Source organism: Haliotis rufescens, unplaced genomic scaffold (genome assembly GCF_023055435.1).
Source record: "Haliotis rufescens isolate VD_foot unplaced genomic scaffold, xgHalRufe1.0.p SCAF_7, whole genome shotgun sequence".
NCBI lineage: Eukaryota > Metazoa > Mollusca > Gastropoda > Lepetellida > Haliotidae > Haliotis > Haliotis rufescens.
The window spans coordinates 34,951,834-34,976,266 of NW_025964361.1; the positions used below are offsets into that span (position 1 = coordinate 34,951,834).

Here is a 24,433-nt window from a genome sequence, read left to right on the forward strand (position 1 = left end):
GGGAGGTGTGGCAGTGCAGCAGTTCGCCGTATCCTTCGTTTCACGTGGGGATCTCCTTTGTAGGGGACAGCTAAGCCAAGATCTTGCGTCTTCCTCGACGATGCTTGGCTGAATGAAAGTAACAGCCTTTGACTTCAGTGGCTGGGAGCTCCGCCTGAACAGCGCGAGTTGCAGCTAGTTCGAAGTCGGTCTGGATCTCGCTGGAGTCTTTCCTGGACGAGTGTCTTTAGCTGACTGAACAATCAATGGTATGGTATCATCTGGCGATCTGGTAACAGGGTAAACGCAAGAGGGTAGTTTACAAATCCACATCTGGCATGCAGGATAGAGACTTGATCCCGGAGTGCAGGACAGGAACTGAATGTTCCATCCCTGTAGATTGTCTCGTCTGACTGAAGTGTCTCCAGTTGATGTTGTGTTGAGAACGCTAGAATTTTATTGTCTTCCCCGTTGCTGAATAGAAGGTAGGGCTGACCGTCCATGATCTTTGGGAACAGAAGTGAATAATTAGATTTAAACCGGAGTACAAACTAGATTGTAAACCTGACCCCGGTCAAATGAAATTAAACATTAACAATTAATTAACCTAAAAATATATTTTTGTTTCATTAATATTGTTCTAAGTCAGATAAACTAAATTCAACACAGATTAGTTGCCTTTTTTAGTCAGATCATAACATTTCACAATGCCACTCGGGCTTGGCAATTTGTATCTTTACCTTGGTCTATGTAGTACTCCATTTAGGGCTGGTCCATTACTGAGTAGGTGTTGTCTTAATTAATCCTTTCCTGGCCTCCTCCCAAACTGTGTAACAACTGGGTTTATAGATGTGCGTGACAAATGGGACGTGTAACTAATAATGTGATATAACCTCCGCGAAGTGTTTGTGTAGCTACGCATGAATTTTACAAATATTCTGCGGATTGTTTGCGTAGCTACGCATGAATTTTACAAATATTCTGCGGATTGTTTGCGTAGCTACGCATGAATTTTACAAACATTCCGCGGAGTGTTTAGATTATCTGCTGAGGCTCCGATGAAATGTTGCGAAATAAGGAAGAAGACTTTTGCGTTGAAGTGTAGTCAAACTTATGTAACAAATTGAACATATGAAAATAATTATTACACAAATTAGAGTGCAAATTTAGCTTTGCTGTCAGTTGGTAGATAGCCCAACTGACTGCTATTATCAACATTTGTGTGAACCAATTTCTGGTGTCCCGCCGTGATGTTGCTGGAATATTGCTAAAAGCGGCGTAAAAACGTACTCACTAACTAATATTTAAGTGGACAAAACTAATAATTGTGTAAGTATGTATACGTCATTTACTTACAATAATGTTGTCGTACAACTGTTTCCTTCCACAACCATTCTTCCTTGGTTCGAACACTTCCAACGTCTTTTGCCGAAAGTTCAACAGTGAGGTAAGACCAACACTGTCAACGACCGCGGGTTGCAACACGTATTCATTTAGGATGTAACGCCAATCATCATTTGTATTGCAAAGGTAACAAAATACATTGCGGTACTTTCCATTCACAACATGTGTAAATCTCTCGCAGGCTTCGATCACCCTTTTGTCATAAACCTCCCATTGCCCAGTGACGTTGCATGAAGAAATGACACTTTCCTCACGATAGTTACAAGGTCTGAGAACAGTATGAGATGTGGGTAGAAATTTGATATAACAAATCGAAGCCTCTAGAGCAATATTGTAAGTTTCTTCTGCTGATTTGGCCTCTTTGAAACCGCTTGGATATAATGAGCATTTTATTTGGGTGTCCCAGTTGTTAAAAAGTGTCACATTGTTGCACAAGGCACAAAATTTGTTCCTGTAGAGATCTCCTGTCTTGGCGTCCTCAACCGGAACCTGGTGCTCCCAGTCTTTTGAGTGTCGATCAAGGCATTCTTGTACAAGACCTGGTGTGGGGGTGTCAGCGCAGGATCTAATCATGTAATACCAATCTGATGTTTGTTCATGAAAATCCGGACTTGTATTCTCACAACTGTATGGAGCTGCCACAGTGGTCTGATTCCCAAGAATAACGAAATCCGGACAACAGTCATCATACAGGACACAGTCGCCGTCACATCGACATGTTTCACAAGATAGGCGCACAGAAGTACGCTTGTTTTTGTACTTGAAGTGACAAGTCTTTCCACAGTACTCAGATTCCGAGGCTACTACCTGTGACGGGAACTCACGGAAGAAGCGAGATGCTGTGTCAAACGCATTTAGCTTTCTGACTTTCAAAGGCGGTGGTGTAGGTAGAACATAATTAACCGTCATATACGTTGCAGATGGTTCTTGCTGCTTTGTGGTCATGGTAGGCGGTGTTGCGGAATCTGGGCCAGCCGATTTTGTCTGTTGTAACGTTTTAGTATCAGAAATGGGTGTATGATGTCTGGTAGCCTTGTCTGAAGTTTGCATCATCGCGACAGTGGTAGTGTCAGATGATGTAGCCTCTCCTGATCTGCTCGCGGTTTCTTTTCTCATTGTCATTTTTGTATATGTAGGGTCTGTGAAACTAAATCCTGTCGTATTAACTGTTGTTATTTCTCCAACAGTCTTGACCGGGTCAGTCAACTCTGCATGAGATGCAGAACGCAGGCTCTCGTCCGAAACCAACAACACAAGGAGGGCCCTGACCAGGAACATGTTTCAAGCACTGACCCCAGCTTGTCTGAATTCTGTGTCTTAGCGACCTAACTGATTACAACATTTTATACCCACACCTCACTCTCTGACAGCCGGATGCTAAGTACAAACACATTCCCATTGTCCCGAACTGGTGCATTTGTCATACAGGGCTGGGACTCAACAACACGCCCTGCGAGCAGCGATAACATCTCCCCCTTTGGCAAAAGCAATCTGTGCTTATTGACGCAAACACTCGTATTTATAATTTCGACTACTGTGTCAACAATAAGAGTGCTACGGATATACAATTAAGCCAGCTTGTCCAGTGTACATATCGGGAGTCCTGCTAATGTATATTACATGAAATGAATCCCTCACATATTCAAACAGTGTTAGGCAACACTCGTTCTTAAATATTTGATTACTTTGTCAACAATAACAGTGTTACGAATATACAGTTAAGCCAACTCGATTTGTGTACATATCGGAAATCACCTGCTAATCAATATTATATGAAATATATCCACCTTGTCCTTGCAGTGTATGTTCATGACGGCGCAAGGGGTGGTTAAAGCGCTCGCTTATCACGCCCGGGTTCGATTCCCCACATGGGTACCATGCTTGTCGTAAAAGGCGACTAACGGGATCGAGTGGTCAGGCTCGCTGACTTGGTTGATGCATGTCATCGATCCCAATTGTGTGGATGGATGCTCAAGATATTAATTACTGGATTGTCTGGTCCAGACTCGATTATTTACAGACCGCCGTCATATAGCTGGAATAATGCTGAGTGCGGCGTTAAACAACAAACCAACCAACTAACCCACATGGGTACAATGTGTGAAGCCAGATGCGGGTGTCCCCCGCCGTGATATTGCTGGAATATTGGCAAAGGCGGCTTAAAACCATACTCACTCACTCATGCCGGCGCCACGTGTTTACAGCACGGTGTTTATTTCATATTTCATAATAGTTTTAATATTTTATTAAATGCAACATTCAAATGTGCTTTAAAATTCCTAATGATTTTGTTTTTATCCTAGATATTATGAATTCTACCTTGGTCGGGACTAGGTGTGACGGCCGGTTGTGCCGAGGGGCAAAGTTAACAGCGGTGCGTGAAAAGGGTACAGCCCATTAGTCACAAACGATAGCTCAAGTTCTTCATCAGAGAATCCCTCAAAAATTATTTCTGTTTTTACATATGTCTTGCATCTAAAAATATACCCAAGACACAGTTAAATGTGTTCAATCATACTGTATAATTTCGCATGTCCTGATATGCTTTTAATTGCATCTAAAATATAAATGATATATGGGGAAATGTATGTGAACCATTGCGCAACGAGTTGACAATTGTTTTAGGTATGCCCGTTTGCGCTCAGACGGAACCCGGTCGTAAAAATTGCCACGAGAGGGGCACGAGTCGCTATTCGGCTGGTCCCGGAATAACACGAGTTGGTCACGAATGACGATAGCTATGGAGAATGTCATGTGGTTTAGACAGTATGTTGCGTTCATACAAGTTCCGGGATTCATGTAAAAGCCTCAGGGCTATGTACACATATCTTACAAAATAGGATGAACACTTTGTTGTAACGGGGATACATGGTACAAACGAATAGCTTTCAACATCACCGGCACACATTACATGTGCTGGTGCCTTGAATAGACTTATATATAAAACATATACTAGATTACCATATACTGGGTAGGTTTCGTTGGGGTCATATGCGGATAGAGATGCAAATATCAAAGGTCAAGTAGGGACTACTTTCGCTGATTATAAACACGCGATCGAGTCAGAATTAACCATCGGGAGTCTGGAGAAACTACTGGGATAATTGCTATTATTATCAAAAGAATAGTCTAATATATTGAAAATCAGTGTCTAACTGTGACAATTTTGCGAGGGCACTAGCCAAGTGGGATCAGTTGCCATACCTGTGCTTGTAGATCTGCGGCTTGGAAACTTCTCCCCAAATTAAAACAGTTGGATTTGCCCGAAGCATGTCCGGATTGTAACAGGACAGGCCGACAGTCAACAACCTCTGACTGTGGCCGTGATGATTTAACGCCGCTTTTAGCAATATTCCAGCAATATCACGGCGGGGGACACCTGAAATGGGCTTCACACATTGTACCCATGTAGGGAATCGAACCCGGGTCTTCGGCGTGACGAGCGAACGCTTAAACCACTAGGCTACCCGACCGCACCTCCACTTTCAGATATACAGTACACTACGTATATAACGAACACGCTTATAACGAACTAGCGGATATAACGAACTGGATTTTTGGTCCCAGCCATTTGCTGTATAAATGTTTATAACGAATTACGGTTATAACGAACTTAAATTAGTGGTTCCTTTGAGTTCGTTCTAACCGTAGTTTACTGTATAGAGAATAAAGTGTCTTCGCTACAACAATGCCTCAATAAAGCTTTCAAAAGGTTTTGTGCTAGACGTGTGGTCGACATTTCCAAATGTGACGCATCAGTAATAAAAAGGTACTCGTATGTCCGATGCAATTCCCTATTTTGACTTGTACCATATCTTCCCACGTTTTGCTTTAGGTAAACAGTTGACGTGGCTTTGCATGAGTTTGCGACGGGTGCAGCTCGTGGGACAGGATACGCTCACCTTTTCGCGAACACCTGGTGAGTGTGAGTGAGTGAGTGAGTTTGGTTTTACGCCGCTTTTAGCAATATTCCAGCAATATCACGGCGGGGGACACCAGAAATGGGCTTCACACATTGTACCCATGTCGGGAATCGAACCCGGGTCTTCGGTGTGACGAGCGAACGCTTTAACCACTAGGCTACCCGACCGCCCCGCGAACACCTGGTATTATAACCATTTGATAGTGATTCATAAACACATGCTTATGATATAGTCAAAATCGTACAACCGACTCTGCTTTTAGAAATGGTTTATGGACATGGAAAGGTTTTATCGCTTTTATACACAATAATAAATGCGAATAAATGTGTCACAGTTTATCAGCATACATTCGTTTTATTTTTCAACTTGGGATTATATTGAAAATATACATTAGTTGGAAAAATAATCATGCACAAGACTGTTGAAAAGAATTAATTTGTCATCCAAAATATAAAACATTGTCGCGAGATGAGTTGGGTTGGGTTTTTTTAAGTAGCATATTTAGGCTCATAGTTTTACATGTTTTAGATACTGTCTCCAGCTGAAAATATATCGAATCTCCATACAAATCCCACAATATCAAATGGTCAGTCCCTTGGTCCGGCGGACAAGTACAAGCAGCCAAACACATACGTTCAGGCACGTCGTTATTTAAAAGTTAATAATCTTAAATGCGTCATTTAACCATATTTCTTACTTCATAAATGAATCCTAACGACCGTTAGCTATCTTAGGCTCTGTAACTGTGTTTTTTGCATGTGATCATACCCGGAAGTGGTATGGTGCTCATAATGTCACTGATATGTCTGGACCAGACTCAGTTACTTATATGCCGCCATGACATTGCATTTTTGCTCAAATATTGCGGCGTAAAAATAGGAAATGAAAGAATCCAGAATGTTGAATTAGAATTAGAAAACACTGGAGGCAAATCCATCCATGAAACAAAGTCGGCTGTATTAGTAAATGTGATTATATAACATGTATCTATACAGTGTATCTAAAAGAATAGTTGAGGAATTGAACTTCCTAAAAATCGTTAAATGCCCGGATAAACCATTTTGAGCTTGGCAAATAAAATTAATGGTAAAATAATTAGCTTTTCAACACAAAAAAAAGAACTTTAGTCAGAAAGGGAAAATGTTCGAAATTGAAACTTTACATCATTTAGATATTATATTGCTGATAACATCAACAAAGTGCACATGACCCGACTCATGAATAATTAATTAATGAACCAGGTTTGATTGTTCTGACGTTTGGTATTTACGAGCAGGTTCACAAGAAATACATGGAGTAATTATTACATTCGGGTGGCCAATCTAAACTTTGGCAATCCCCCGATTTATATCAGAGTTGGGATGAGCCATTGAAGAACACAAGGTCACTCGTCTAAGTTGTGTCCAATTACAGAGTCGGCCTACCTTACAGGGGAGTCTCCAATACCTGCTCTCTCTATGATATTGTTATTGCAGCTTTTGGTAAACCGTACTGACATAATTAAGTGGTTAAATACTTGTTATAGGCAAATACGGGGGCACTGGTGGCCCAGTCGTCCTCGGCGCCGCGATTCGCTGTGCAGAGTTGCGTCCCCTAGGCACGCCAGAAACCTATGATTGTGGGTTCGAATCCCGGTTCGCCCCGATTATGTTTCTAGGTTTGTCAGCACCATACCCGTGCTCGTGGGTTTCACCGAAGTGGTAAACGTCTGAGACCTGCGTCACTTCGGGCTTTCCTCCCACATGAAGCTGACACGCCGTGATATGACTGGAATACTGTTAAAAGCGGCGTTAAACCCAACTCACCCACTCACTCAATTTAGGCAAATACCTAGCCTGTATGTATATCTTTGTAGATATATGTATTACATATTCCCGTTAGTTGTGGATACATCAGGCACAAAGACACAAAAGATAAATTGGTGCCTTGATATACAGCAAGAACGAATCTTGTTTCTTCTGCGCGGTCCTGACGTGCATCGTTTAATGGTTCCTTCTACTGCATGTATGTTTGGAGGCGATATCAAAGGCGCCGCCCAGCATATATTAGTCAACAGAATGTGCTTTCTCTTTCGCGTGAACTGGCTTGCCCTCATCTGGCCTACACCTCATATCGCCTACACCTCATCTGGCCTACGCTAAATACAAATGGTTACTTCCACACCCCTGTTGTGTAGAATGGTACTGTCCATTAACCCATTAATGATTTCATTCATTGATATGAATAAATGACCTGAGTGCATGGGCCTTTGAACTAGTCCGATGTTTTCATAGTGGTATCTGATCCTTGAGTTTGTTTTGACTGTTTATACAGGATTACTGTTATAATCCACTTTTAACAGGTCTACTCATCTCAAAAGTTTTGTAAGTGTGTATACATTACCTTACCTGCTATAATCCAATCTGAGCATTTAACAGGTCTACTCATCTTTAAATTTCTGTAAGTGTTTATATATACCTTAGTAAGTACTATTGTTTCTCTTTACTTTGATCAACGAAATAGCTTTCACAATGTTAACAGGATCACCTCATCTCCAATTTAGGAATAGGTATATATGTTAGTTTTTAGATTTGTGCCTCAGAAAATGGCACATCTTCAAAGAGCTGAGTTCGATACTTCACAGAGAGGCGGTCAGCAAGTACTACATGCTTGGTACCGGTACAGGTTTAATGTCAAGCGGCAACTTGTTGTTCACTGGAAGTGTATCACCATTGGCTGCAGTGGCAGATGCAGCACCATTAGCGACCACATTACACCAACCAAGCCTCACAGTCATCCACCTACCGAGAATGTAGAACACATCCGCATCATCGCCAGAATGAAGGAGCATGTCAAGACAGACATCACCCCTGTTCAGCAGATCTACAACGCCGAACTCGACCGAGCTTACGAAGATGTTGCTGACGCGATGCCGTCCTTTGCCAGTGTCCAGGATGCTCTCTACCGACACCGCTCCAAGTCCATCCATCCTCTCCCAGAATCCCGAGCTGCTGTCGACCTTCAAGAACCCTAGACCAAGACTGAAGATGGAAGAGATTTCTTGTGCATAGATGATGGTGCTGATGACAGACTGTTAGTGTTTGCGACAACTGAGATATTGGAGATCCTTAGTGAGCAGGACACTATTTTCATGGATGGGACATTCTTCGTATGCCCTAGCTTGTGGCTGCAGGTGTACACTATCCATTGCCTTGTGGATGGCAAGATGTTCTACCCCTAGCTGAAGTCCAAGATGCCTGGATTTAAGTGATGGAGCAAGGACCAGATGGGCAGCAGATCGTCCAGGTTCAACGACTACGTCCCCAGCACATGGGTGGACTTCAATGCCACGTTACCTCGAGCCCTGTGGAATCAACACGAGAACACCGGTCCACGCTCCAACAACAATCTTGAAGGTTTCCACAACGGCCTGAAGAAGAGAATGCCGAGAGACCATCCCAACATCTTCCAGTTTGTCAAAGAACTCAAGAAGATCGAGACAGCAGATGGGTGGTCAAGAAGGCAGATTGGACTGGGTGGTGTCATGAGGCCGAGATGCAAGGATCGAGAGACTGAAGCAGCAGCTTGCTACTGGCAGAAGATCAGTGATCCAGTTTCTAGATGCAGTTGGACATTTCATCAAATTACAGTAATGTTGCTAGTAATGATGTAGTGCTATTGTTATAAAACATGAAGATGATGGATATAAATGTACACTGCTATGATGATACATGTGTATATATGATATTTGATGTTGTGAAAACATTTGAGTTGTGAAGATGATCTCATATACAAAATGAAATAACAGTATCAAAAGCCATTTACATTCTTTGTTATCTTGTTGGAAGAGTTCATTTTACTTAAGGGATAAGGGTACGAGTGTGATGTGCACTCATCCATAAATTTGTTTTGATAGTAGTGTAGGCGATATGAGGTGTAGGCCAGATGAGGACAGGCCCGTGAACTACCACCCCACTTCCCCACGTCAGTAAGAGTTATGTAATTGGTACACAAATAAGTTTGATGCGGTGTCTGTGTGGAAGGATTGTAAATTATGTCTGTCACTGGCCACAGAAATCCTCAAAGTATAGTAACATTGTGCAAGGCCAGGGGCCTTCAAATAACCTAGTCATGGACGTAACTCGCGTCGACAACGGCTGTCAATCTGTCTGCTGCATCTACCATACAATCCTCCCTGTCACAATTGTCGTTTGGCTGTCTTTTTCAAAATGTTATGTGTAAAATAGTAACCGATGTCGTATACAGTCCTCATATTTCATGAAAACAAGCAGGCTACCTTGAAGATCAACTTGATTTTACATTCTTTATATAAGTTAACGGTCCTGTTTATGAAAATATGCACTAGACAAAAGATTTTAACGCCAATAAAATCAATTTTAAGACAATAGAACCGAATAAAATTATGTCTTGGTGTCATCTGTTGTGTATAAGATGACGGTTACGATGTGACATGTCATAACGTTGGATAAGGAAGGAGAAACGTTAAAGTGTTTCATGTAACACGAGATTTCCGAACACCCACTCATCTTCTTTATTTTTATTATTATCATTATTAACAATGTATATCAGTCTTTGTTTAACACAATAACCATAGCACCGTATGTTTGAATTGACTCTGTCTTACTCCAACCCTGCATAGAAGCCTGCAGGTTGGGTGGGGCTGCTCCGACATCCATCCGGGCCATCTTCACGCGGTCAGCCCTCTCGATTCTCTGAATAACTTCAATGAAGCGGTAAATGTTTGTATGGTCGTGGGATAGTTCTCGTTTTAGTCTGTTTTGAAAAAAAAACCACGATCGTTGTTTGTGCGCGGTCCTGTTGTCTGGTGATGATGAAGGGGGAATCTAGATTCCAAGTCAACCCAGTTCATCACAATATAATCATTGAAGCGCTCGGCACGGGGAACTTCAGGTGTATCTCCATAGCGTCTCACCAGGTGTCTTGCCCTTGTCCTAGGGGGAGGTGTGGCAGTGCAGCAGTTCGCCGTATCCTTCGTTTCACGTGGGGATCTCCTTTGTAGGGGACAGCTAAGCCAAGATCTTGCGTCTTCCTCGACGATGCTTGGCTGAATGAAAGTAACAGCCTTTGACTTCAGTGGCTGGGAGCTCCGCCTGAACAGCGCGAGTTGCAGCTAGTTCGAAGTCGGTCTGGATCTCGCTGGAGTCTTTCCTGGACGAGTGTCTTTAGCTGACTGAACAATCAATGGTATGGTATCATCTGGCGATCTGGTAACAGGGTAAACGCAAGAGGGTAGTTTACAAATCCACATCTGGCATGCAGGATAGAGACTTGATCCCGGAGTGCAGGACAGGAACTGAATGTTCCATCCCTGTAGATTGTCTCGTCTGACTGAAGTGTCTCCAGTTGATGTTGTGTTGAGAACGCTAGAATTTTATTGTCTTCCCCGTTGCTGAATAGAAGGTAGGGCTGACCGTCCATGATCTTTGGGAACAGAAGTGAATAATTAGATTTAAACCGGAGTACAAACTAGATTGTAAACCTGACCCCGGTCAAATGAAATTAAACATTAACAATTAATTAACCTAAAAATATATTTTTGTTTCATTAATATTGTTCTAAGTCAGATAAACTAAATTCAACACAGATTAGTTGCCTTTTTTAGTCAGATCATAACATTTCACAATGCCACTCGGGCTTGGCAATTTGTATCTTTACCTTGGTCTATGTAGTACTCCATTTAGGGCTGGTCCATTACTGAGTAGGTGTTGTCTTAATTAATCCTTTCCTGGCCTCCTCCCAAACTGTGTAACAACTGGGTTTATAGATGTGCGTGACAAATGGGACGTGTAACTAATAATGTGATATAACCTCCGCGAAGTGTTTGTGTAGCTACGCATGAATTTTACAAATATTCTGCGGATTGTTTGCGTAGCTACGCATGAATTTTACAAATATTCTGCGGATTGTTTGCGTAGCTACGCATGAATTTTACAAACATTCCGCGGAGTGTTTAGATTATCTGCTGAGGCTCCGATGAAATGTTGCGAAATAAGGAAGAAGACTTTTGCGTTGAAGTGTAGTCAAACTTATGTAACAAATTGAACATATGAAAATAATTATTACACAAATTAGAGTGCAAATTTAGCTTTGCTGTCAGTTGGTAGATAGCCCAACTGACTGCTATTATCAACATTTGTGTGAACCAATTTCTGGTGTCCCGCCGTGATGTTGCTGGAATATTGCTAAAAGCGGCGTAAAAACGTACTCACTAACTAATATTTAAGTGGACAAAACTAATAATTGTGTAAGTATGTATACGTCATTTACTTACAATAATGTTGTCGTACAACTGTTTCCTTCCACAACCATTCTTCCTTGGTTCGAACACTTCCAACGTCTTTTGCCGAAAGTTCAACAGTGAGGTAAGACCAACACTGTCAACGACCGCGGGTTGCAACACGTATTCATTTAGGATGTAACGCCAATCATCATTTGTATTGCAAAGGTAACAAAATACATTGCGGTACTTTCCATTCACAACATGTGTAAATCTCTCGCAGGCTTCGATCACCCTTTTGTCATAAACCTCCCATTGCCCAGTGACGTTGCATGAAGAAATGACACTTTCCTCACGATAGTTACAAGGTCTGAGAACAGTATGAGATGTGGGTAGAAATTTGATATAACAAATCGAAGCCTCTAGAGCAATATTGTAAGTTTCTTCTGCTGATTTGGCCTCTTTGAAACCGCTTGGATATAATGAGCATTTTATTTGGGTGTCCCAGTTGTTAAAAAGTGTCACATTGTTGCACAAGGCACAAAATTTGTTCCTGTAGAGATCTCCTGTCCTGGCGTCCTCAACCGGAACCTGGTGCTCCCAGTCTTTTGAGTGTTGATCAAGGCATTCTTGTACAAGACCTGGTGTGGGGGTGTCAGCGCAGGATCTAATCATGTAATACCAATCTGATGTTTGTTCAAGAAAATCCGGACTTGTATTCTCACAACTGTATGGAGCTGCCACAGTGGTCTGATTCCCAAGAATAACGAAATCCGGACAACAGTCATCATACAGGACACAGTCGCCGTCACATCGACATGTTTCACAAGATGGGCGCAGAGAAGTACGCTTGTTTTTGTACTTGAAGTGACAGGTCTTTCCACAGTACTCAGATTCCGAGGCTACTACCTGTGACGGGAACTCACGGAATAAGCGAGATGCTGTGTCAAACGCATTTAGCTTTCTGACTTTCAAAGGCGGTGGTGTAGGTAGAACATAATTAACCGTCATATACGTTGCAGATGGTTCTTGCTGCTTTGTGGTCATGGTAGGCGGTGTTGCGGAATCTGGGCCAGCCGATTTTGTCTGTTGTAACGTTTTAGTATCAGAAATGGGTGTATGATGTCTGGTAGCCTTGTCTGAAGTTTGCATCATCGCGACAGTGGTAGTGTCAGATGATGTAGCCTCTCCTGATCTGCTCGCGGTTTCTTTTCTCATTGTCATTTTTGTATATGTAGGGTCTGTGAAACTAAATCCTGTCGTATTAACTGTTGTTATTTCTCCAACAGTCTTGACCGGGTCAGTCAACTCTGCATGAGATGCAGAACGCAGGCTCTCGTCCGAAACCAACAACACAAGGAGGGCCCTGACCAGGAACATGTTTCAAGCACTGACCCCAGCTTGTCTGAATTCTGTGTCTTAGCGACCTAACTGATTACAACACTTTATACCCACACCTCACTCTCTGACAGCCGGATGCTAAGTACAAACACATTCCCATTGTCCCGAACTGGTGCATTTGTCATACAGGGCTGGGACTCAACAACACGCCCTGCGAGCAGCGATAACATCTCCCCCTTTGGCAAAAGCAATCTGTGCTTATTGACGCAAACACTCGTATTTATAATTTCGACTACTGTGTCAACAATAAGAGTGCTACGGATATACAATTAAGCCAGCTTGTCCAGTGTACATATCGGGAGTCCTGCTAATGTATATTACATGAAATGAATCCCTCACATATTCAAACAGTGTTAGGCAACACTCGTTCTTAAATATTTGATTACTTTGTCAACAATAACAGTGTTACGAATATACAGTTAAGCCAACTCGATTTGTGTACATATCGGAAATCACCTGCTAATCAATATTATATGAAATATATCCACCTTGTCCTTGCAGTGCATGTTCATGACGGCGCAAGGAGTGGTTAAAGCGCTCGGTTATCACGCCCGGGTTCGATTCCCCACATGGGTACCATGCTTGTCGTCAAAGGCGACTAACGGGATCGAGTGGTCAGGCTCGCTGACTTTGTTGATGCATGTCATCGATCCCAATTGTGTGGATCGATGCTCAAGATATTAATTACTGGATTGTCTGGTCCAGACTCGATTATTTACAGACCGCTGTCATATAGCTGGAATAATGCTGAGTGCGGCGTTAAACAACAAACCAACCAACCAACCCACATGGGTACAATGTGTGAAGCCAGATTCAGGTGTCCACCGTCGTGATATTGCTGGAATATTGGTAAAGGCGGCTTCAAACCATACTCACTCACTCATGACGGCGCCACGTGTTTACAGCACGGTGTTTATTTCATATTTCATAATAGTTTTAATATTTTATTAAATGCAACATTCAAATGTGCTAAAAAAATTCCTTATGATTTTGTTTTTATCCCAGATATTATGAATTCTACCTTGGTCAGGACTAGGTGTGACAGCCGGTTGTGCCTTTGGGCAAAGTGAACAGCGGTGCGTGAAGAGGGTACAGCCCATTAGTCACATACGATAGCTCATTCGTCGCCACTCGCCCCTTTCCGTAACCTGCAAGACGACTCGTCCCCCCTATCGATGAATGTTATGTGCGAAAATACGACAAACCAATCAGAATGTGCGTATGATTTCAAGTTCTTCATCAAAGAATCCCTCAAAAATAATTTCTGTTTTTACATATGTCTTGCATCTAAAAATATACCCAAGACACAGTTAAATGTGTTCAATCATACTGTATAATTTCGCATGTCCTGATATGCTTTTAATTGCATCTAAATATAAATGATATATGGGGAAATGTATGTGAACCATTGCGCAACGAGTTGACAATTTGTTTTAGGTATGCCCGTTTGCGCTCAGACGGAACCCGGTCGTAAAAATTGCCACGAGAGTCGCTATTCGGCTGGTCCCGGAATAACACGAGTTGGTCACGAATGACGATAGCTATGGAGAATGTCATGTGGTTTAGACAGTATGTTGCGTTCATACAAGTTCCGGGATTCATGTAAAAGCCTCAGGGCTATGTACACATATCTTACAAAATAGGATGAACACTTTGTTGTAACGGGGATACATGGTACAAACGAATAGCTTTCAACATCACCGGCACACATTACATGTGCTGGTGCCTTAAATAGACTTATATATAAAACATATACTAAATTACCATATAATGTGTAGGTTTCGTTGGGGTCATATGCGGATAGAAATGCAAATATCAAAGGTCAAGTAGGGATTACTTTCGCTGATTATAAACACGCGATCGAGTCAGAATTAACCATCGGGAGTCTGGAGAAACTACTAGGATAATTGCTATTATTATCAAAAGAATAGTCTAATATATTGAAAATCAGTGTCTAACTGTGACAATTTTGCGAGGGCACTAGCCAAGCGGGATCAGTTGCCATATCTGTGCTTGTAGATCTATGCGGCTTGGAAACTTTTCCCCAAATTAAAACAGTTGGATTTGGCCGAAGCATGTCCGAATTGTTACCTTGTTTAGTTTTGTCGCTGTGTGTACATCTGTCTACACTTCGTAACGTTATAACAGGACAGGCCGACAGTCAACAACCTCTGACTGTGGCCGTGATAATTTAACGCCGCTTTTAGCAATATTCCAGCAATATCACGGCGGGGGACACCAGAAATGGGCTTCACACATTGTACCCATGTCGGGAATCGAACCCGGGTCTTCGGCGTGACGAGCGAACGCTTAAACCACTAGGCTACCCGACCGCACCTCCACTTTCAGATATACAGTACACTACGTATATAACGAACACGCTTATAACAAACTAGCGGATATAACGAACTGGATTTTTGGTCCCAGCCATTTGCTGTATAAATGTTTATAACGAATTACGGTTATAACGAACTTAAATTAGTGGTCCCTTTGAGTTCGTTCTAACCGTAGTTTACTGTATAGAGAATAAAGTGTCTTCGCTACAACAATGCCTCAATAAAGCTTTCAAAAGGTTTTGTGGTAGACGTGTGGTCGACATTTCCAAATGTGACGCATCAGTAATAAAAAGGTACTCCTATGTCCGATGCAATTCCCTATTTTGACTTGTACCATATGTTCCCACGTTTTGCTTTAGGTAAACAGTTGACTTGGCTTTGCATGAGTTTGCGACGGGTGCCACCCGTGGCACAGGATACGCTCACCTGTTCGCGAACACCTGGTATTATAACCATTTGATAGTGATTCATAAACACCTGCTTATGATATAGTCAAAATCGTACAACCGACTCTGCTTTTAGAGATGGTTTATGTACATGGAAAGGTTTTATCGCTTTTATACACAATAATAAATGCGAATAAATATGTCACAGTTTATCAGCATACATTCGATAGCCTTTGGGATATTTTGGAAGTAAGTGAAGCGTATATACTATTAAACCTATAGGCCACAAGGTTGTTCTAATTACTCACTACAATGGAGGTGAGGTGTCTGCATCTCATTTCACACAAATACTTGTAGCCAATTAAAGCGGAAATGTACATCCATTTGATATATATGCGTACTAGAGAGAACACATGATTATCACAATAACGAAATGCACTCGTATAGCATTGTTAGATATGTGCTCTGGGGGCTGAACGAGAAATTAATGTTCTCGCCTTCTTCCTATGTCAGATGTTTCATATTGAGAGGTCAACTATTTATTTTTCTCGATGTGGCTAGGACAAAACACATATGTAAAATAATAGAGATAATTAAATAATTTATGTACCGGGATTTAGATATATTGTGTTGTGAAAACAAAAATGTAAGAGTTTCTACTTTCAGAGAGAAACCTTTGTATAGTTTGAAGCAATAGCTGAAAACTTTTTTGTGTCCTTAACAAAATAGATCGATCCTGTATTTCACATATTATATTTAGATAACCGTCCTTGTTTAAAACTAAATGAGGGGCGGTCGAGTAGCCTAGTGGTTAAAACGTTCACTCGTCACGCTGAAGACCCGGGTTCGACTCCCCACATGGGTACAATGGGTGAAGCCCATTTATGGTGTCCTCCGCCGTGATATTGCTGGAATATTGCTAAAAGTGGCGTAAAAGAATACTCACTCACTCACTCAAAGTATATGACATACGTTAGGGGTAAGATGCATGGGTGTGATTGAGTGTCCATGTTTCGTATTTATTTTGTTAAAGGTTTGGCAACTCACTTTTTTTTAGCTATATGTTTTTTCAGTTATTAGTACATTTCCATGGAGTGAGTTGGGTTTAACGCCACTCTTAACAGTATTACAGTTATATCGCGGCGTGTCAGCTTAATGTGGAGGAAAGCCCGAGGTGATGCAGGTCTTAGACGTTTACCACTTCGGTGAAACCCTCGAGCACGGGTATGGTGCTGACAAACCTAGAAACATAATCGGGGGGAACCGGGATTCGAACCCACAATCATAGGTTTCTGGCGTGCTCAAGGGACGCAACTCTGCACAGCGAATCGCGGCGCCTTGGACGACTGGGCCACCCGTGCCCCCAAATTTCCATGGAAGAAAAATATTTATCTCTACCATACCATCAAGCAAGGCGTATATCAATGCATGTAACAATCAAGGCATATATAAAAATAATGATTATTAATTTTTAAAAATATGGCCCGGTCCGTGTGTGAGCAGGATCTTAGATTCAGTGGGGAAATAATAATATATATTTAACAACAAGTATAGAAGTATGGAAGTCGACGTCTGTGTATTGTGGCCGTTAGGAAATACATGCATGCTTATTTGATAAATATGTCAGAAGAATCTCTATCACTTCTTGACTTCCGTGTGCTTCTTCTTTCAGTGGCATTTAGAAGTTGGTGTGATGAAGTAAGACAAATTCTATGGATGAACAACTTCTTTATTACAATTAGTGCGACGTTTCGGTGTAGATCCTAACACCTTTATCAGGCAAGTGATGGATAGTGCAACCTATAACATAAACAACCTATGTTGTTTAGCACTATCCATCACTTGCTTGATAAAGGTGTTAGGATCTACACCGAAACGTCGCACTAATTGTAATAAAGAAGTTGTTCATCCATAGAACTTGTCTTTCCGTGTACTTGTTTAAAAAATTGAAAGGTATACTTGACCCGTGAAGATCCGGGGTAGAATAGGTGTTCAGCAACCCATGCTTGCCGTAAAAGGCGACTATGCTTGTCGCAAGGGGCGACTAATGGGATCGGGTGGTCAGGCTCGCTGACTTGGTTGATGCATGTCATCGATCCCAATTGCGTGGATCGATGATCATGTTGTCAATCACTGGATTGTTTGGTCCAGACTCGATTATTTGCAGACCGCTGTCATATAGCTGGAATATTGCTGAGTGCGGGGCTACACAACAAACAAACAGAAAGGTATACTTACAATTAAGTCGTCAAAGACCTGATCACTTCTGCAAGGGTCACTCCTTAGTTGTTGAACATCCTGCGTTCTTGAACGGACTTGGTAACTCCCAAAGTTGAGCAGTGTGGTAAGAGAAATAGTGTCGACAACGGAACGGTCTGCCCCATTCTCTCTTAGTATGATGTACCAGCCGTCGTAAGTGTTGCAAAAGTAACAGAAAACATTTCTGTATTTCCCATGCACAATGTGCGTAAACCTCTCGCAGGCTTCCGCTACCCTTCTGTCGTAATCTCTCCATTGTCCTGTGACGTTGCATGAAGAAATGACACTTTCCTCACGATAGTTACAAGGTCTGAGAACAGTATGAGATGTGGGTAGAAATTTGATATAACAAATCGAAGCCTCTAGAGCAATATTGTAAGTTTCTTCTGCTGATTTGGCCTCTTTGAAACCGCTTGGATATAATGAGCATTTTATTTGGGTGTCCCAGCTGTTAAAAAGTGTCACATTGTTGCACAAGGCACAAAATTTGTTCCTGTAGAGATCTCCTGTCTTGGCGTCCTCAACCGGAACCTGGTGCTCCCAGTCTTTTGAGTGTCGATTAAGGCATTCCTGTACAAGACCTGGTGTTGGGGTGTCAGGGCAGGATCTTATCATGTAATACCAATCGAGTCCTGGTTCTTCAAAATCCGGACTTGTATTCTCACAACTGAGTGGAGCTGCTACAGTGGTCTGATTCCCAAGAATAACGTAATCCGGACAACAGTCATCATACAGGACACAGTCGCCTTCACAACGACATTTGTCACAGTTACCATGCACAGAATATCGTTTGTTTTTGTAGTCAAAGTCACACGTCTTTCCACAGTACTCAGATTCCGAGGCTACTACCTGTGACGGGAAGTCAGGAAAGACCTTTGCAGATTCGTCAAACGGACTTGGCATTTGGACTATGAAATGTGTTTGAGGAGGAATAGTAATTGAGATAGATGTTGCTGTTGGTGTTTCTTGGATGTCGTGGATGACGTTGACATCGGCTTCGGCGACCTGTATTGGCGTAGGGACTGACGAGTCGCCAGGATGTGTCGTATTAGATCTTGTTCCTACGATTCCTACGGTTCCTGCAGTTTCTGAAGAATTGCCTGCAATTTCTGTAGAATTTCCTACCCTTTCTGTCCTAGTTCCGCCAAATCCAGAACCTCCGTCTGTCAGCCCTGACGTCCGGTCAGTTGTTGCATTTCGTATCACATCTGAAGAGTTTGTGATAGTTCCTTCATCACCGTTATTCAAACGTTCTGTATTTGTTGTTTCTGTCGCAATGTCGAATGGACCAGAATCACCCACAGGCTCGGTTAACTCCGCAACTGGACTGAGTCCTAAATTCAAATCCATTACTAGCAGGACCACGAGTACACACACAACAGACATGGTTGTAACAACTCCGACCAGCACACAGATCCAGCAAATATTGTCACAAATCAGTTTCTTAATGGTTGTGGGTTGATGAACACCCCTTATGTACCCTCCGGCTGTCATCAAACTGTTTGATGTCTTGATGTGACTCTACGCGTCGTGATTGCACTGATTGTATGTATGACCTGCCCAGCCCAGTTGTCAGGGGATGATTCATGTTTGATGAGTCGGACGTCCCTCAGGTTAACGGCAACATATGGCGAGTTACCACACAGTGTACATAATTGATTTGATGTCCCTAAACACACGGGTGTTAATGAATTTGTCGGTTTGGCTTTGTCAATAGGAGACTCATACTAATTGACAAATGTATCCATTAGTTAGCTCTGACACTTTGTTGTCATAAAACTAATATTGTTGTTCGTCCTTCGTGGGGAAAATCTGATTGGTTGGTTGCATACGAGGCTCCAGCAGTAGATAGATGTGGGTGTTTTAGGTGCGGTGAGGTGAAATGGGGTTTAACGTCGCGTCCAAGATTATTGCACTTATATAGCGACGTGCATGTACGTGTGTGTGTTTGTGTGGCTGCTTGTACTAGTCCGGACTGATGCCGATATATAGTGCTAGCTCACTGAGATACCATGCTGCAGTTTAACATCAATAACCCACTCAGACACAGTATGCCAGACAGGGTAACAACAAGTACCATCTTTTAACGTCTTTTGGTATGACGCGGTCGGGGATCGAACCCCGGACCTTCCGCTTTCCGGGCGGACGCTCTACCACTAGACCACGGAGGCGGTCGGGTGTTTTAGGGCTCACATGTCATAACATATCACTGTGTATTTCAAGCATATCCAAATATAACATACAAAACAGTAACGATGAGTCACCGGATGTAAAAGTAACTGAGATATGTCAAAGTGTAATCAATATATTGCAAGTGACTGTGGCATTTGATTGGTCCAACCAAGCAAATTATTTGCCTTTGTGTTTATGATTGTTTTTTGTAGGCAGCACACACCAACCATTTTCGCGAACACCTGGTGTCATCAGTGATTTTCAGTGATCCATTCATGTAATTGTCACCGCTATTTGGTCTCTTACCCCCAATGGAACATGTTTCGTCGGGTAATCGAGACTTGTTTCATATTTACTATCGACCTAAACAACACGGGCCGCGCCTCTTGCCGACAACTGTTTCCTGATGGGTTGATGATAGAATGGGTGTGCTTGTCTTGAATTATTGTGCTGAACGATGCGACTGATTTCGTTTCGTTGCCTACAGTTATTATTGTTGACATATATTTTAATGATAAAAACTGATTCAATATGTTGTTTACGTTTATGGAGGTATAAACGTGAAAGCCAGTGTGCTACGCGGATTTACAAAGCGTGCAGGTAGCTTTTAATGTGTATACCTCCATAAACGCATCAGATTTTGAAGTCAATATATTAGTATACGTAAATGTTGTTTCTAAAACTAGGAATTACAAATAACACGAATGGCTGTATGATGGCTGTTGCCTTGCGACCATTTGATATTCTGGAAGTGGTGGGGGTTGCGGTTTGGTTGCGGGGGTGGACGGTTGTCCTCTTGGTTTACACACAAAACCGTTCACTGGACATTCTAGATGTTCGGAAAAATAATGTGTTGAGAGAAAAAAATGTTATACCGATGGGAGAGCTGAGATTCTGACGTCACTTCGTCGCTAGGATGACGAATTCATCTCGGATATTTGTGGTCATAAAATTGAGATTTAATACACTGGATAATTTAGAACGGTGAAATATATGTTCCATGCAATTTGCTTTTAGCAGCGATTTCACATATGACCGATCGATTGATTTGTGACACTGTCACAAAAAACACGCTAAGGCACGTTAAGTGTTCACCTGAGGAAACACGAGAACATATTGTAGCCGAAATAGGAAATTGTATCGGACATCATTTTGGTCACTGTTGCGTCAAATTTGGCAATGTTCTCTTCATGATGGCTGATCTTCAGGGATAGAGTGCAACAAACCCAAATAAGGAAGGCTGATCTTCAGGGATAGAGTGCAACAAACCCAAATAAGGAAGGCTGATCTTCAGGGATAGAGTGCAACAAACCCAAATAAGGAAGGCTGATCTTCAGGGATAGAGTGCAACAAACCCAAATAAGGAAGGCTGATCTTCAGGGAAAGAGTGCAACAAATCCAAATAAGGAAGGCTGATCTTCAGGGATAGAGTGCAACAAACCCAAATAAGGAAGGCTGATCTTCAGGGATAGAGTGCAACAAACCCAAATAAGGAAGGCTGATCTTCAGGAATAGAGTGTAACTAAATGACTTGAGCAAGGTTGATCTTCAGGGATAGAGTGCAACAAACCCATATAAGGAAGGCTGATCTTCAGGGATAGAGTGCAACAAACCCAAATAAGGAAGGCTGATCTTCGAGGATAGAGCGTAACTAAATCACTTGAGCAAGGTTGATCTTCAAGGGTAGAGTACAACAAACCCAAATAAGGAAGGCTGATCTTCAGGGATAGAGTAAAACAAACCCAAATAAGGAAGGCTGATCTTCAGGGGTAGAGTACAACACACCAAAATAAGGAAGGTTGATCTTCAAGGAGGTAGTTCAACAAAACCATTTGAGCAATGTTGATCTTGAAGGATGAACTGCAATGGAGTCGCTTCATCAACGTTGACCTCAAGGAACAGGTTGATCTCCACAGTACAGCTCTAAGCAAGTTAACCTACGGAATCGGTTGCTAATTACCGCCTTTAGAGCGCCAATCTCCCCACATGATTTACAATAGATCCAGTATCATAAATTTGAAGGTTCAACTTTACGAAACGTGCAGCCACGGCAGTGTTCACCAACGTCCATAGATAAGATGAGCGGCAACTACGGAAATGCGTAGTACAATCTTATAAAAGTGAGTACCTACATTTTTTTTCCAAACAAAAAAACGGTCGTTGTCATACACGCCTTGGTCCTCAAGAAAAGAAATCTTAATAGTGCAGTTCAATCAGTCGACTTCCCAGCTGCGCGAAGTCACAGCCTTGGGCCTCAGGGGCCGACACTCAATGAATGACGTCATACTTGAAACCTTTCGGGAATGCGCAAAAACAACGTAAGCCTATATATACCACGTCTAATGTATTAGAGTCGCATGAAATAGACGCCTCACATAATTAACACCAACAAACATCAAACCACACAAATTAATGTCAAAACATTTTCCAGTTTATTAAAGACTTAAGACATCTTAAGACTGAATTAATTCGTGGAAATAATTGAAACAAATAAAATATACAATGTTCATTACATACGGTTAATAGATCAATCTATCAACGTATATCTATCAATGAAGGTTTGTTCTTATTGACTTTGTGTATTGTATGTGTTTTGATACTATTGCACTTATATAGCGACGTTCATGAACGTGAGTGTGTGTGTGTGTGTGTGTGTGTGTGTGTGTGTGTGTGTGTGTGTGTGTGTGTGTGTGTGTGTGTGTGTGTGTGTGTGTGTGTGTGTGTGTGAATGTTTGCGCGCGCGCTTGTAATAGTCCGGACTGATGCCGATTTATAGTGCTAGCTCACTGAGATACCATCCCGCAGTTTAACAAGAATACCCCGCTCAGACACAGTATACTGAATCCGAGTCGACCAGTCCTTGTTTTAGCCCCTTAATGTCGAGCGCCAGACAGGGTAACAACAAGTACGATCTTTTGACGTCTTTTGGTGTGGTGTGGCCGGGGATGGAAACCTATGATCGAAATCCCCGTTCGCTCCGATTATGTTTCTAGGTTTGTCAGCACCATAACCTCGCGCGTGAATGTCACAAAAGTGGTAAACGTTTGAGACATGTATTACTTCGGGCTTCCCTCCCACATTAAGCTGACACTCCGTGATATTACTGGAATACTGTTCAAAGCGGCGTTAAACCCAACCCAAACACTCACTCCACTGTCAGCAGTCATGATGTCCTCCCGATCCCCTTTATTTAATACCATACATGACAAACCTAAACCACCCCGAAATCTCCCCAGTCGAACAGATGTGGCTGCTTTAAAATTAGACGCTAGGTGTCACATTTCTTAACTGGACGGGTCTCCGGTAACCACGTGTGTCTTCAGGGCTCACTGAGGATGTTCGAGTGATTACAACGGGTAACTTGACTGGTTGTGTTTCACCGTGGATCATTGCTGTTGCTGTCAACCACTTACCTGACCTACGCTGGAAGGTTTACAGGTCTCCGTGTCACAGCTGGAGTATCGCGGACTGCGGAACCAGTGATTAATAATGAACAACGATCCACGCCGTCGGGTATGACACGCTATCAACCATGTCATCGAGTCTGACCATCCGGTCCATTGAGTCGCCTCTTGCGACAAGAATATATTGCTGGGGACCAGTTCTTACCTGGAATACCCACGTGGTGGGGTTATCATTTTTATGAAGTTGAGAAATGTGACACTTGCACTGCAGTGAACACAACACTTTGATGGATCTATTGTCTAACAACTTGTCAAGAGTTACCTTCCCGCAATTTATCTCCCTTTATTATAAGTGTCTGGCCCGAACACAAACTGTTGACGTCCTTTTTACGTTAGTTCTACATTTACAAAATAATGACAGATGGTCATTTATGGAGTAAATATCGCTTCTTTCGGTAGGTGTTCTCTTGAAAATGGTTCGTTATAAATGTAAATTTCTCATTTAACTCGTCAATCGAGACCATTCGTTTCGCAAAGTGCCATTTTAGTACCTGGCCAGCGTGTATTCTTTCTCTTCCAGCAACGGTTTGGTAGATATCAAGAATATCGTTTGTTGAAGTTTGTATATAATCATATCCAGATGTATGATAAAGAATGTTATTGACATCAAGTATTTTTTGTTACTTTTGTTTATGTTTTTAAGATTTTGCAAATACGTAACTACATTTTAAGTCGCACCTACACTTACAAACGTCCCTGCGTATTAGGTAGGGAGAATATACGTTTCAAAATGTTACATTTGTAATGAAATAAATAAATTCCCGTAGACAACTACACAAGAAGTATCTCGTGACGGGGGAAACGAGATATTTTCATGAGACAAATGGAACATCCTCTATATATTGAACAACGGTCTAAGGTATTTCACAGA

The 24,433-nt window shown here is 42.1% G+C and overlaps 2 protein-coding genes across 2 annotated transcripts; both read right to left on the bottom strand.

The window, feature by feature from the left end:
• Positions 1-242: 242 nt before the first annotated feature.
• On the bottom strand, positions 243-2,691 carry LOC124117072. The gene is made up of 2 exons (XM_048388157.1): positions 1,336-2,691; positions 243-485 (listed from the first exon to the last, which is right to left on the bottom strand). The coding sequence occupies exons 1-2, from the start codon at positions 2,659-2,661 to the stop codon at positions 243-245; spliced, it is 1,569 nt and encodes a 522-aa protein (XP_048244114.1). The 5' UTR covers positions 2,662-2,691.
• Positions 2,692-10,505: 7,814 nt separating this feature from the next.
• Positions 10,506-12,972, bottom strand: LOC125371690. Its single transcript, XM_048388158.1, has 2 exons — positions 11,599-12,972; positions 10,506-10,748 (listed from the first exon to the last, which is right to left on the bottom strand). The coding sequence occupies exons 1-2, from the start codon at positions 12,922-12,924 to the stop codon at positions 10,506-10,508; spliced, it is 1,569 nt and encodes a 522-aa protein (XP_048244115.1). The 5' UTR covers positions 12,925-12,972.
• Positions 12,973-24,433: the final 11,461 nt, after the last annotated feature.

Coding starts and splice junctions, on each gene's coding strand:
- LOC125371690 (XM_048388158.1), bottom strand. CDS start 12,924: ATGTTCCTGGTCAGGGCCCTCCTTGTGTTGTTGGTTTCGGACGAGAGC. Junction 10,749..11,598: donor AGTTGTACGACAACATTATT/GTAAGTAAATGA, acceptor CTGTTCCCAAAG/ATCATGGACGGTCAGCCCTA.
- LOC124117072 (XM_048388157.1), bottom strand. CDS start 2,661: ATGTTCCTGGTCAGGGCCCTCCTTGTGTTGTTGGTTTCGGACGAGAGC. Junction 486..1,335: donor AGTTGTACGACAACATTATT/GTAAGTAAATGA, acceptor CTGTTCCCAAAG/ATCATGGACGGTCAGCCCTA.